The sequence below is a fragment of the Pantherophis guttatus genome, chromosome 8 (assembly GCF_059756535.1).
Source record: "Pantherophis guttatus breed Tessera chromosome 8, ASM5975653v1, whole genome shotgun sequence".
Taxonomy (NCBI): domain Eukaryota; kingdom Metazoa; phylum Chordata; class Lepidosauria; order Squamata; family Colubridae; genus Pantherophis; species Pantherophis guttatus.
This window is the reverse complement of record NC_142070.1, coordinates 71,570,752-71,584,766: the sequence shown is the minus strand read 5'-3', so window position 1 is coordinate 71,584,766 and position 14,015 is coordinate 71,570,752. Positions and strand designations below refer to the sequence as shown.

Genomic DNA, 14,015 nt, shown 5'->3' with positions numbered 1-14,015 from the left:
GTGGTTCCCGGTGTTTTTTAACAACCGGTTCTCTGCCCTAATGACCGGATGGGTAGGCGTGGCTAGAGGATCATGTGACTGGTGGAAGTGAGTGACATCGAGTTGACCACGCCCACCCAGATTTTGTGGCCCCCGGTGTTTTCTTTTCTGTGGAAAATGGGTCCAAATGGCTCTTTGAGTGTTTAAGGTTGCAGACCCCTGATCTAAACCTATCCCAAAGGTACTTTTTTCAAGAGGCAGTTGGACTTTCTGTTTTCTCTTTGAAGACATTTCGCTTCTGATCCAAAATGAGAAGCAAAACATCTTCAAAGAAAAAACCAGAAAGTCCAGTTGCCTCTTGAAAAAGCCCTTATTGGACAACCATAACCTGGATGACTGAGAATCTCCATCGACATCTAAACCTGTTTTTCCTCAACCTCAAATAACTTTAAGAGATGTGGATTTCAACTCCCAGAACTCTCCAGCCAGCAATTTTACCTCATTCTTTTATTTTTTTCATTTATCTTACCTTAACTCTCCTACCTCATCTTACTTCATTTTACCTCTCCTTTAGTGAAGCAGATACTCATTGTTTGTTGAAAGTCGATTAACTAGTCAAATTATCCAATACAATATGATAACTGTCCATGGAAGTTTGTAGGAGGAACAAAAACACAGATAATATAATTCTAATCATATTTAATTTGTATCTCAAATTATTGTACTTTATTCCGATTTCATTTTAGATCGTATTTTTTCTAATTTCATTTTAAATCATGCGTTATTCCAATTTCATTTAAATTGCTTTACCAAACTTTTGTAATAATTTGTTTCTGGAACTCTGCACTTTGATATGGCCCAAGGGCTAATCAATAAATAAATAAAGATTCACAGATATTTCCTTCCTTCCCTTCCCTTGATGGTAATAGCAATCCATGTGAGACAAGTGGTATGTCCACTGTACAATTCTATTTTTAAGTTTTCTCACATGATTCATGCACGGTCCTTTCTGCTCCCTTTTTTATTCCTCACGTCCTTGTAAAATAGATTAGGATTAGGATTATTGCTGGTTCTCCCTGTAAGCAGACAGCTAGCATGTCTGAAGAGGAGACTGGCCTGGCCTAGCCCTACCCATCCTCTCCTCTTAGTGCTACTAAGAGAGAATAAAAGAAGAATAAAATGCTGTCTCTGCAGCCTTCTCCAAACTGATGCCCTCCAGATATGTTGGAATTACAACCTCCAAAATTCCTAGCCACCATGCTTAGGCTGCCTCATGGCTGTAAGGAGTCCCAAAACACTTAGGACAGGGATGTCAAACTCAATTTCATTGAGGGCCACATCAGGGTTGTGTTTGACTTTGGGGGGGGCCTGGATGGGTGTGGCCAGCTTGATGTCATTCATGTTGGGGGCACCTGTGATGGCCTGAGCGCTCTGCCAGTGAAAATGAGCTCCCGAGCTCCATTTTCAGCTGCGACAGCCTCCTGCAACCATCTGCCAGCAAAAATAGAGCTCGGGGGCACCCCCACGGCCCTTCCGAGCTCTGTTTTCACTGGCAGAGGCATCATGAGCTGGTCTGTTGTTTCCAAGGCAGCCCCCCCGGACTAGATCTAAGCACCACACGGGCCTTGAGTTTGACACCCCTGACCTAGAATAATAATAACTTTATTATCATTGTATGTGTATACACAGTATACACATACAAAAAAATTCACTTAACACCCAAAACCAGGTCCAACATACATAATAATCCCCAGACACATCCCCACCCACCACAAATTCCCCATTCCTAAACCACCCAAACATCCACACAACAGACCAAATAATGCTGTCCAACAGCTCACTGATGGTGGCCCTTGAGTTCATTGTTCAGTGCAATTATAGCTCCGGGATAAAAACTATTCAGAAAAAGTGTGGTCCGAGTTTTAATTCTTCTGTATCTTCTGCCAGAAGGCAACAGTCCAAATAGATTGTAAGCAGGATGGGAAGAGTCTCTGAGAATGTTGTGCAACTTCCTCAAACAGCGAGATTCGAAGATGTTGTCCAGGGCTGGTAGCTGGAGCCCGATGATATTCTGGGCAGTTTTAATGATTCTCTGTAGAGCTTTTTTGTCCGCTACAGAGCTGCTCCCATACCATGCAAGAATGCCGTATGTCAGTGTTAAGTAATTTGCAGAGCAACCCTTGAGTAGCAAGGGTGTGCACATGAAAGCGATTGAGAGTAGTTATGAAATAACACAGCCAACACAGAGATACACTGAGTTGTGTTTACTTTCGGGAAATAGTAATAAGGCACAGTCCAATAAACAGTCCATGTCATACACAGATAAAGCAGTAGATAGTAAAACAATAGTCCAGGGATAATCCAATAACAAAGTCTTCTTACCAGTCGTTGTAGTCATACATAATAATCAGTTCTTCTGTATTTGCAAACAGTAGCAAAACACAGCAAAAAACAGTAACTAGCACATAGCAAACAGCAAAGATCAGCAAAGAGCAATAACAATCAGGAAAGAGAAACCATGTTACTAGCTCCCTCTTAAGGACATTGGCTACAGAGCTAACCAATCAGGACACAGTATGATGCAATACAGCAATACAGCAGTCTTAAAGCTATAATAATGGTTTATATATTGCCAACTCAACAAGTTAGGTAAATTCATTTCCTAACAGTCAGGACACTCTCAACGGTGCTGCGATAGTAGGACAGAAGTAGATGCTGTAGAAGATCTCCACTTAGGAGAAAGCAGATCAGAGGGAGCCAACCTTCATTCCATCTTCCTCTTTTGACTTTGTAGGATGAGGGTGAAGAAGCTTCCGATGATCCTTGCCTTGCACCTGAAGCGGTTCAAATACATGGAGCAGCTACACCGGTACACCAAGCTGTCTTACCGAGTGGTCTTCCCCCTGGAGCTGCGACTCTTCAACACATCGGGAGAGGCCATCAACTTGGACCGCATGTATGACTTGGTGGCTGTCGTCGTTCACTGTGGCAGGTAAATTGCACTCTGTGCTCTGCCAGGAAGTAGTAAACCCGGCATAAGGAATAATGCGGTAGCCTACTCTCTATGGCTCACTCAGCTGATCGAGTGCCTTATCAATCCGGAAGCCAAAAATAAGGTTCTTTTCTCTCGCACCGAAGAGTTTTTATCTATCCAGCTTCACTTGAGGCATTCATAAGTAGGCAAGCTTGTAAAGTCAAAATAATAATCTCTTTCGGTGGTCCTTGGGAGGTTCTAAAATTTACTTATTTATTTGTTTATTCATTCATTCATTTATTGCAGGAGATGGATCGGTTGTATAGAAAGCGAGACAGAAAAGGGAATCGGCCCGCTCAGATTTTCGGAAGGAAGAGATAAGGCTGCTGTATTGATCTTTTTTTTAAAAAAAAAATCCCATCTGCATTTTAGTGAGAATGAAAAGATTGAGAAGATCCCTTCTCTTTTCCATCTTCTGTCAGTATACGGACGGTGTCAGTGTCACTGTTCTGTTCCTTGATTTTTGCATTTAATGCACAATGTTGTGCATACTCTAGCACCGTGATGACGAACCTATGGCACACGTGTCACAGGTGGCACGCAGAGCCATATCTGTGGCCATGCGAGCGTTGCCCTAGCTCAGCTCCAGCGCGCATGCGCTCGCCGGCCAGCTAATTTTCGGGCCTTGTGGGCCCACCGGAAGTCGGGAAATGGGCCATTTCCGGCCTCTGGTTGGGGGGGAAGGCCATTTTCGCCCTTCCCAGGCTCCAAGAAAACCTCTGGAACCTGGGGGGGGGGGGAATGGGCCTACCAGGCCCACTAGTAACCTTTTTGCTGTCGCATGCCAAAAGCGGGGGGAGGGCGGGGGGTCACACAGGGGCGCAGGGGGCATTGAATTATGGGTTTGGGCACACACAAGCGAGCCCCCTCCCCCGCGTTCCCTCCGCTTTTGTCACACGACAGCAAAAGGATTAGCCATCACTGCTCTAGCAGCTGCACCTCATGTTTGTGTATGAGGTAAATTTGGCTGGCAGCTTTCGTTTCTTTGCCTAAACACAACACGTGTCTTGTGTAACCTGAGAACTGCTCCCATACAGCCCTAAAATATGCAGGGGTGGAAATGACCTATCTTAGACAACTAACTGATCCCTTTTGCCCATTCCTCAAAGTTGGATAACCTGTCCCATCATGAAAGCATCACAGGGGGCCTTCTGCCTATTGCAGGAACACAGCTTAGCTGATAAAAGCTGTCAGGGAAATGTTTTCTCCCATCAATGCTATCTTATCTCTTAAAGGACTACACATTGACTTAATGAGAAGGAAGGAAAGGGTTTGTTTGTTTGTTTTCCTCCTGGAGACAAATAGCTTAGGAAAGATGCACTCATCTTCTGCTTTATTTTTAAGCTTCTTCATCCTGACCAACAAGGGAAGACAGCTATTTCCGAGGAGTTTGTTAAGATAGACACAGTTCTGATTCTCAGTCCAAAATGCCTGATTTTTCTACTGATCACAAATTTGCCTCTCATCCTTCGGACAATCACTCGTATTGTCAGTGTCTTTAATGCTGGGATTAAGACGGTGGACATTCAAATTCATTAAGAGCCCTTGTTAGAAAATAGGGTCCTGTGTATACAAGCTGGGGGTTGAAAGATTAATGAGTAATGAAGTTGCAGAACATCCCATTAAAATAAAAATAAAATGCTTACGATAATAATGAATCTGGATACAGGTTAGCTTGCTTAACCATTCCATTGTGGCAGGTCTTCATTGTACTCAGAGTCCAAGCTAGGTTTATGAAGAGATGCCTGAAGACAGAGAAAACCAGGGTGGATTTGATTTAAATCGAGTTGATTTAAATCACAATTTAAATCATGATTTAAATCACTAGTAAAAAGGCTTGATTTAAATCAACTCGATTTAAATCATAATTTTTAAAGAGCAACTGTCATCTCTGCTACTCCTTTGACCCACTGTTGACTCACCGATAGTCCCAGTGTTGCAGAATATACAGCCTCGTGCTACATCACTAAGCTCCATTTCATGCTGAATAAACTAAATTATTTATGTATCTTAAATAGAAAACTATCTTACGATAGATTTTTACCCCAAAAGTTTTTTATTAAAATAAATTCGATAAAAATCAAAAAAATCCGATTTAAGTCAAAAAAATCCGATTTAAATAATAAAAAAGATTTTTTTGATTTTTTTAAAAAAATCATTGATTTTTATCCACCCTGGAGAAAACTCACTGCTCTCTAAACTACGGGAGGGAAGCCAAACCAGGATATTTTCTGTGTTGTTAAATCCAGAGATTCTTTTCACCAACAATAAGCCAGGTGAGAAATAGTCACAGGACCAGCATGTAAAGTTCCTGCCCTTGATCTGTCTCTCGTCATTGGCCCTGTCAGTGCAAATAAGTGCAAAGAGATGATTCAGTCCCCAACAAAAACAAGTGAAGAGGTTTTTGTTGTTCATTTTAAATGGTCTTTTTAGAAGGTCAGAAAATCTTATGGCCTGCCAGCATGACATGGTGAATCAGTACTGGGAGAGAACCTTGAATTTCTTTTGGCCTCTCTCCCTGCAGGCAATCCTGGTGGTAAGCAAACAGTTGATAGAAATAATGAGAACGTGAGGTGCTCTGACCCAGCTCCTCAAACATGACAAACCCTCTGTAGTTAAATCAATGATTCATTTATTAGGAGCGCCAGCAGCCCCGGCAAAAAGCTTCTCTCTCACCGCAGGCTAACAAGTCTGTCCGGCAGGGAGATGAATAGTTGTCTGCCACATCTATTCACCTCCTCCCCCTGCCTTTTATCCCCAGAGCTCTTTTATCCCCAGCGGTGGCTCTTCCGTCCCAAGGACCGGCCCACGGATTTCCACTGCTCTCCTCTCCTCTGCCTTCTGCGCATCTGCAGATCAGGCACTGGACCCAGCTGTTCCTCCTCTTCCTCATCAGCCACCTCCAGACCTGGGGGCTGTTGACTCTCCATCTGAGGGCTGACGGACGGCCCAGGCTCCGCCTCTGTCTCTCTCTCTGACAGCTCCATTCCTCTTCCCCCTTGGAGCTCCTAGGTTGCCTTGATGGTGACCCCGACTCCCACACCTCCTCCTCATCTGATTTGGCTGCTGGAGGGACCGGCGGCCAATATGCCACAACAAATACATTTGTTTTATTTATTTATTTATTGGGCACTTATCTATGCCGCCTGCTTCAAGAACTCTGGGGCGTTGAAGCAGAAGTGACACCAACTGATGATGGGGAACAGCGACAGGGGCAAGAAGATAGATTCTGGAAAGACAAGGCTTGTTCAGTGCCAACTGCCAGCTCTGGACAGAAAACAAGAATAACAAACAGCTGAATCTGTTTGCAAATGGTTGCTTAACCCAGTAGGGTAGATGGGAGGAACCTGGCCTCTCAGCTTTGGCTATGTGCACTGTTTAAAAAAGGACGGCTGAATGTGCTATATAAAAACATTCCTTCGCACTGGAGACTAGATGTTAGATACGTTTAAAGAGCCGTTTGTTTTTGTTTTATTTTTCTGTAGCATACCGAGTCTGGACTGTCCAACACAGCCTCCCCCCTTACTCAACTCAGCCTGGTCAAGCAGTCCTGAAGCTGTTTTGGTGCATTTTTTCCAGACCCTTGGAAAAATGTTGCTTCTTGCAAAAGTTCCCTACTTTAGTCTGCTTGCATCTGTTTTAATACATTCAGGGGACTGTTTGGTAGGATTTAGTCTGATAAAGACCCCCCCAAATAAATGAATCCCCGTCTGTTTCTAACATTCCCTCATCCCTGTTGTCGAAACATCTCTTGCAAAGCATTTGAAAGAGCTATAGGTTTACCCCGTGGAGCCCGTAATTGGAGAGGGAGGAAGAGAGCGGTTTGAATAAGCACTCTCTTGAGCTCATACTGGCAAGATGGCAGCCAGAGGAGAAATAAGTAACTCTAAATGGTCTGGAGAGCAACTTTGGGATAGTGCTTAAAGCCAGGAGTGGGTTTCAGATCCTTTAGCAACGGGTTTGCTGCCCCATTGCTGGGTGGGCGTGGCCATGGTGGGTGTGGCCTAGTCAGCTGCCTGCACCACGGCGGAGGGGGGGCATTTTTCGCCCTCCCCAGGCTCCGGAGGCTTTTCTCGAGCCTCCGAGAGGGCGAAAACTGCTTCCCCCGGGGTACAGAAACCCCCGGAGGCTGGAAACAGGCCCATTTCCAGACTTCTGAAACCTCCAGTAGGACCGTTATTTGCCCTCCCAGACCTTCCGCGCGGCCCCTGCACTTACCTGGAATGACAAAGGAGCTGCGTGGAGACTCCGGGAAAGGAGGGGTGGGCGGGGCCAGCCAGGGGTGGCATTTAGGGGTTCGCTGAATCCTGGCGATCCTTGGCTAGAGAATCGCCCAAACCCTGCCGAACCCCCAGGAACCCACCCCTGCTTAAGGCAGAAAACAGGAGGCCATGAATGCCAGTCCCCCCTTAGATATAAAGACAGTGAATAGGGTAACTTTGGACCGGTCACTCTCTCTCAGCCCTAGGAAGAAGATCATGGCAAGCCACTTTCAAAAGTGTTGCCAAGAAAACTGCAGGGATTTATTTGTCTAGGTAGATGCCGGGGTCAATGTTGACATAAACAAACACCCTCTCGCACACCTTCCCTCCTGTGTCTTCCCTTTTTGGCCCACTTGCCATCGGAACACTGGTGGTGCCAACTGAACATGGAGGCTGGCATGGAGAAGGTTCACCTGCAGAGCTCCCCATTTGGGGGTGAAAGAAACAGTGAGAAAAGGATTCAGTGTCACCCTTGGATTCTAGGGAGAAGAAAAGATCAACATGGATATTACTTCCATTACTTTTGTGTTTAGAAAATTCTCTAGGATTCTGTGTTTTTTTTAATTTTAATTTGTCGGGTTTTTTTTCTTCCTTCCCTCCCTCCCTCCCTCCCTCCCTCCCTCCTTCCTTCCTTCCTTCCTTCCTTCCTTCCTTCCTTCCTTCCTTCCTTCCTTCTCAGTGGGCCTAACCGTGGACACTATATCACCATTGTGAAAAGTCATGGCTTCTGGCTATTGTTTGATGATGATATTGTAGAGGTGAGTAAATTGACAATTTTAAGCAAACTGACCGAACCTTAATTGGGCCCGTTTAATTGGCTAAGACGCTGAGCTTGTCAATCGAAAGGTCGGCAGTTCAGCGGTTCAAATCCCTAATGCCGCATAACGCGGTGAGCTCCCATTACTTGTCCCAGCTTCTGCCAACCTAGCAGTTTGAAAGCATGTAAAAAATGCAAGTAGAAAAATAGGGACCACCTTTGGTGGGAAGGTAACAGAGTTCCGTGCGCCTTTGGTGTTTAGTCATGCCAGCCACATGACCACGGAGACGTCTTCGGACAGCACTAGCTCTTCGGCTTTGAAACGGAGATGAGAACCGCCCCCTAGAGTCGGGAACAACTAGCACATATGTGCAAGGGGAGCCTTTACTTTTACATATGTGTTAAAGTATTTCATTTGCTGAAAGTAAAATCCTTATTATTCTAAGGCAAAGTTTCCCCACCCGGTCAACTTTTAAGGTGTGCGGGTTTCAACTCCCAAAATTCCTCAGCCAGCTTAATAGATATAATAATATCATTATTTCCCTTATGATTTGGAGGAATTCATGTCTTCCATGTTTTTTTTCAACAGTGCCTTCAAGGACTGATAAAAAAAAAAAAGATGGCAGTTAGAATATAGGCAGTCCTCAAGTTAGGAACAGTTGCTTAGCAACCATTCAAAGTTACCTCCCCAACGCTACTCCCAAACCAGATTCAGTTCCAACAGCCATTCACCCCGCTGTGTAATCACATTTTGGGCGCTTGGCAACTAGCTCACATTTACGGTCATTTGTAACAACCCATGTACTTGATCACGATTTGCATTTTTGCTGGAAATGAACATTTAATTTGGTTTCCAGCAAAAATCACCCTTTGCCGACATGGATTTGCTTATATTTACCATATTCCCTTAACACCCATGGCATTTGTTTAATGACTGCACTGATTCGCTTAATGACCACCTTTTAAAAATGCTGCAAAATAGGGTGTGGTCGTTTGTTGACCCTCTTAATAACCAGCCTAACCTGTGACCATAATTTCAGCCTCATTTACAGTCATAAGTCGAGGACTACCTGTTGTGAAGTCAAAGGAGTTTTTGTTACACTTTTTTTGACCATAACCTTTAGTCCTTCACTGTAGTTTGTAGCTCGGTCTTATAACTCCGCTTGCTAATCGAAGTTTCGTCTTGGAAGTTTTGACGATGATTTTGTTTGCTTTATATTTATCAGATCACAATCCGAGCATCCCATCCAGATGAGCTACAAAATTTCCTACAGCTGCCTTTGTTTTAGATGGAGTAACATCTTAATTTGAGGATAATGTAAAAATGATCTTTGTGTTGTTTTAGGTCTTGTCACATGTCACTGACTGCAATGATATTATTGAAATCAGGAATCATTAGACAGGAAGTCCTCGACTTACAACCACAATTTTTGAGCCCAAAATTTCCATTGCTAAATGAGACATTTGTTAAGTGAGTTTTGCCCCATTTCATAGCCTTCCTTGCCATGCTTGATGATAAGGTGATAAGTTAGTAACACGATTGTTAAGTGAATCCGCTTTCCCCATTGACTTTGCTTGTCAAAAGGTCACAAAAGCTGATCACGTGACCTCAGGACACCGCAGCCGTCATAAATATGAGTCGGTTGCCAAGCGTCCAAATAGTAAATCACGTGACCATGGGGATGCGGTCGCCTTGCACCTGAACGGTCGAAAGTGTGAAAAATGCCCATAAGTCACTTTTTTCAGGGGCGCTGTAACTTCGAATGGTCACTAAATGAACTGTTGTAAGTCGAGGACTACCTATACCGAGATAGTACTGTTAGGAAGGGTGGGAAAAAAGCAAAATATTTTTTTTTCTCCCAAGAATCAGTTGAATTCACGCAAAAGAGTCTTGGATTAAACAAAACGTAATAAAGTCTGAGTTGTAAGACTTTCAGACCAGAAATAGTCCAAAGATCTCAGTTATCCACAATCTTTTCAACAATGAGGGAGAAATATATGCATGCATATTGCAAGTACAAAGTATATGGAAAGAGTTAGCTAACTACCCTGTTTCCCTCAAAATAAGACATCCCCTGATAATAAGCCCAATCAGGCTTTTGAGTGCATGGCAATAAGGCCAAGCGCTTATTTCAGGGCTCAAAAAAATATAAGACAGGGTCTTATTTTCGGAGAAACATGGAATTTTTGTCCCTGGTTGTGTCGTTTGCTGAAACCTGAGGCCAAATCCCATTGCTATAAACATGACATCAATTTCAGCATTCCTGAAATCTTTGATAGCCTCTTTCTTTTCTTTTCTCCCCTTAGAAAATTGATGCACAAGCTATTGAAGAATTCTATGGCCTGACATCCGATATATCAAAAAATTCAGAATCTGGATATATTTTATTTTACCAGTCAAGGGAATGATTGGGAAGACTTGTGACTTTCTCCGCACTAGAGTCGATCCTGACCAACACTGTTAACTTGACTACTCTGTAGACCTGACCAATACAGCCCACGCAGGATCATTGCTTAATCGTTGACTAAAACTCCTAACTTATGTCTAGAAGATTCTCCCATCTTAAGTCATCAAGAAAAAGAACAAATGTATAGAGACTCGCATTCATCAGGTGAATCCGCTGAATTGAGGTATAATGTTGCCTAGATGCTTGCATCACCGTTAAAGACCATTTCTTCACCCATTCCTTTTCAGCAGTGATCTTAAGACTGTTCTATGTGGAGTTGTTGAGTTTCTTAAACGATTCACGAGTGTTCCTCAATAATAAGACCACTCAAAATGAGAGCAATCTACAAGATACCTACTAGGGGGTCTACGACAACTTGCCACAGCCAGCTCGCCAAGGGACAAGAGGGACACTAATATCGAAGGAACAGAAATAGAATCATTAAAGGATGCTAAAGAAAGGACAAAATGAAATGGGAATGACAATAATTACCGTATTTTTCAGAGTATAAGATGCACTTTCCCCTCCCCTAAAAGGGGGTGAAAATTTGGGTGCGTCTTATACACCGAATGTAGCCAAAAATGCGAGGCACGTAGGCTGCCATGGTCTGTGGCAATCCCTGCAGCCTGGAACAGCTGATTGGGGGTATTCCAGGAGGCCGATCCACCCGCCAATCAGATGCTTGTGCTGAATCAGGCTGCAATAATGTGCTGAAGCTGACCTGGGTGTTTGCTATTTGCTGCAAGGACTCAGCAATCACATCCAGAAATCACATCCAGAAAGTAACTGATTCAGCAGGATTCAATAACTTCTCTTTATATATAATATAACACATGAAGTAAAATATACAATACCAAAAGCAGGTTTTCCAAGCAAAACACAAGCAGAGGAGAGGAGTTTCAGTTTCAGTTTTGAGCAGCAGACTAGTTTGCAGCTTTAGCACAGACTCAGAGCTAAGCCACGCCCAGGCTCCTTGCTGTCTCCTTCCCTTGTTGCTCACACAGCAAATACTGTTTCAGTTTCCAAACAGCCCTCAACTCGCTCACACTGACAGAATGCATTGCCAGATGAATACCGATGGATGCTGGTAGGCAGAGGCAGATTTTTTTTTTCCTTATTTTCCTCCCCAAAAACCAAAGTGCGTCTTATACTCCGGAGCATCTTATACTCCGAAAAATACGGCAAATCGAATTGTTGAGTTGTTGCATGGTGAGTTGGCCATGTCGGATTGTCCTGCGGTGAGTTGGCCATTGTGAATTGGCCATGGTGAGTTGGCTGCAGCAAGCGGTCCCATTCCATTACCAAGGTCCCTATTAGACCAGGTGGTTCATTGCTGATCCCCAGGGGGACAGAGAGAAGAAGGAAGGAAGCTTTCTTTGAAGAAGCAAGAATATATTCTCAGAAGGAATAGGATCAGTTGAAGGTACTTCACTCAAGCCACCTCTCCCAAATCAGGAAGCATAGTTGATACCAATTCCTTAAAGCAGCTTTTCCCAGCCTGTCTATTTCTAGATGCTTTAGGCTTTAACTTGCATCTTGAGCTTTTCACATGCTGTTCAGGGATAGCGTAAGTTGTTGTCTAAAACATCTGGGTGGCATCCAGCTCGGGATGCTGATTGTTCTATCTGTTCGGTCCATAATCACAGTACAGGTAGTTCTTAATCATGACTGTAATTGAGCTACGCCCAATTTTATGACCTTTTTGGCAACAGTCATTGAGTGAAAGCGGTGGTTGTTAAACAAACCTGTTTTAGCCGATGGGCTAAATGGAAGTAAATGATAGTTTCCTGCAAAAAAAAAAAAAAAATTGCAGAAAATCACAGTCACATGACCAGAGGATGCCACAAATGGCCAGTTGGCAAGCATCCAAAGTGTGATCGCATGACTGGCTGTCAGGATTTTGAAACTGGGTGGTGAATTAATTCCGGGGAAGTCCATCGTAATTTTGAACGCTTGCGAAGCAACCGGTCATAATCAAGGACTACCTGCAACTGATGTTAAGACTGAAGGTATAAAATGTGTTGTAAAGTGCGCACTTGCATTTTTTTTAACTGATGAATTCCAGGAAGCCTTGCCCAGCCCATTCTATGAAGTGAGTTTTTAAGGGGCCTTGTGATGAGTGTTTCTGAAAAAAAAACAATAGAGGTGAAAAGGGTTTTTCGTGTTGTAGGAAATCTGAAATCATTGCTTTAAAGGTAATTGCTGGTCACGGGAAGGAAAGATAAATATTTTTTGGAACTGGGCTTGGGCTGTGGATTATTTCACATGGTGTTCTATTCTCCCTTAGAAAGCCGAGCCTTCTGAGCTTCGGCGTATTGAAAAAGAAATCAACGCCAAGTCATACATTCCCTTAAAATGATTCTAGTCTCACTTAAATCATGCTGCAGATCCACATTCCCTATTTATTGTACGGCAGCCATTCACAGTTACATTTTTGTGAGATGGTGGATTTATATATATGTTATAGATCTATTTCAAGCTATTTAGCTCTCATCATGTAAATGAGAGCTAAATAGATCTCTCATCAAATAGATCTATACTAGTCTCCCTTTATTTCTTTATCAGCAAAATATAAATTTGGTATAAAAATGGTTTGTCGTGAATGCGACTGCTTGAGGGCTCCTGGATTGGAGCTGAAAGGCGAAAGGGAAGCAAAATGCTCCCTCCCACGTGTTGGAGTAGACCAGGTGCCTCGATAGAAAAACACTTAAACTCTCCCCTGGCTCAAGCTGATGAAGGGAGGAGAACTTGTGGCTCAAGAGGTTAATACAACTGCCTAACATGAAGGCAGCCCAAGTTCGAATCCAAGTAAGGGTATGGCTAGCTGATGAGAGCTAAATAGCTTGAAATAGGTCTATACTAATCTCCCTTTATTTCTTTATCAGCAAAATATAAATATATATGTATATGCATTACTGTTCTAGCCAGGGTTTTTCCTACGTAAATCAAGATGTTTGTATTGCCATAGTTAAGTCACATCCCAAATCACTATTTTCTAGGCTTTATCAGACATTTAAGCAGCCTTATGTTGGCTGCTGCAAGACTTAAGGGAGACTAAGATAGATCTATTTCGGCCTTATAAGGCCTCATCAGTCAGCCACACCCTCATTTTATGACTTATTTATATATATATAAAAACAACCGTTGGCTCTTTGGATTCTAACAAAAGATTAAGGGATTTGGCACTGAAAAAAGGGGGTCCTATTTCTCCGGGTTAGCTTCATTGCAAAAGTTACTGTTTTGTTCTTCACCCGAAGAAATACCAAAAATTTGGCTCTTGCTTTTTCAGATCTGTTTTTGTATCAATGTCACATGCATTATCCAAGAGTTACATATCCAGTTAAGCAAATAGGAAGCACATTCAAAGTTCTATAAGGCTTAAACATACGAGCAGAATCCCATGCGAGCAGGGATTTTTAGTTCTTTTCCCTCTTGGAAGATTGGACAGGTGTGCCGATGAGATCCTGCACGCTGCTGGATTGAACAGTGGTGCTGAGGCCTACCGATTGCCACGTTTCGGTAAACTTCGTGGACTG

General features: G+C 43.3%; 1 protein-coding gene across 1 annotated transcript in view; it reads left to right on the top strand.

The window, feature by feature from the left end:
* Positions 1 to 12,722, top strand: part of USP46 (ubiquitin specific peptidase 46) — a 44,429-nt gene extending 31,707 nt beyond the window's left edge. The window contains exons 7-9 of the mRNA XM_060690823.2: positions 2,774 to 2,971; positions 7,955 to 8,033; positions 10,340 to 12,722. Of these exons, the coding sequence (XP_060546806.1) occupies positions 2,774 to 2,971; positions 7,955 to 8,033; positions 10,340 to 10,441 (379 nt within the window). The 3' untranslated portion in view covers positions 10,442 to 12,722. The remainder of the gene's footprint in view (positions 1 to 2,773; positions 2,972 to 7,954; positions 8,034 to 10,339) is intronic.
* The last annotated feature ends 1,293 nt before the right edge of the window (positions 12,723 to 14,015 follow it).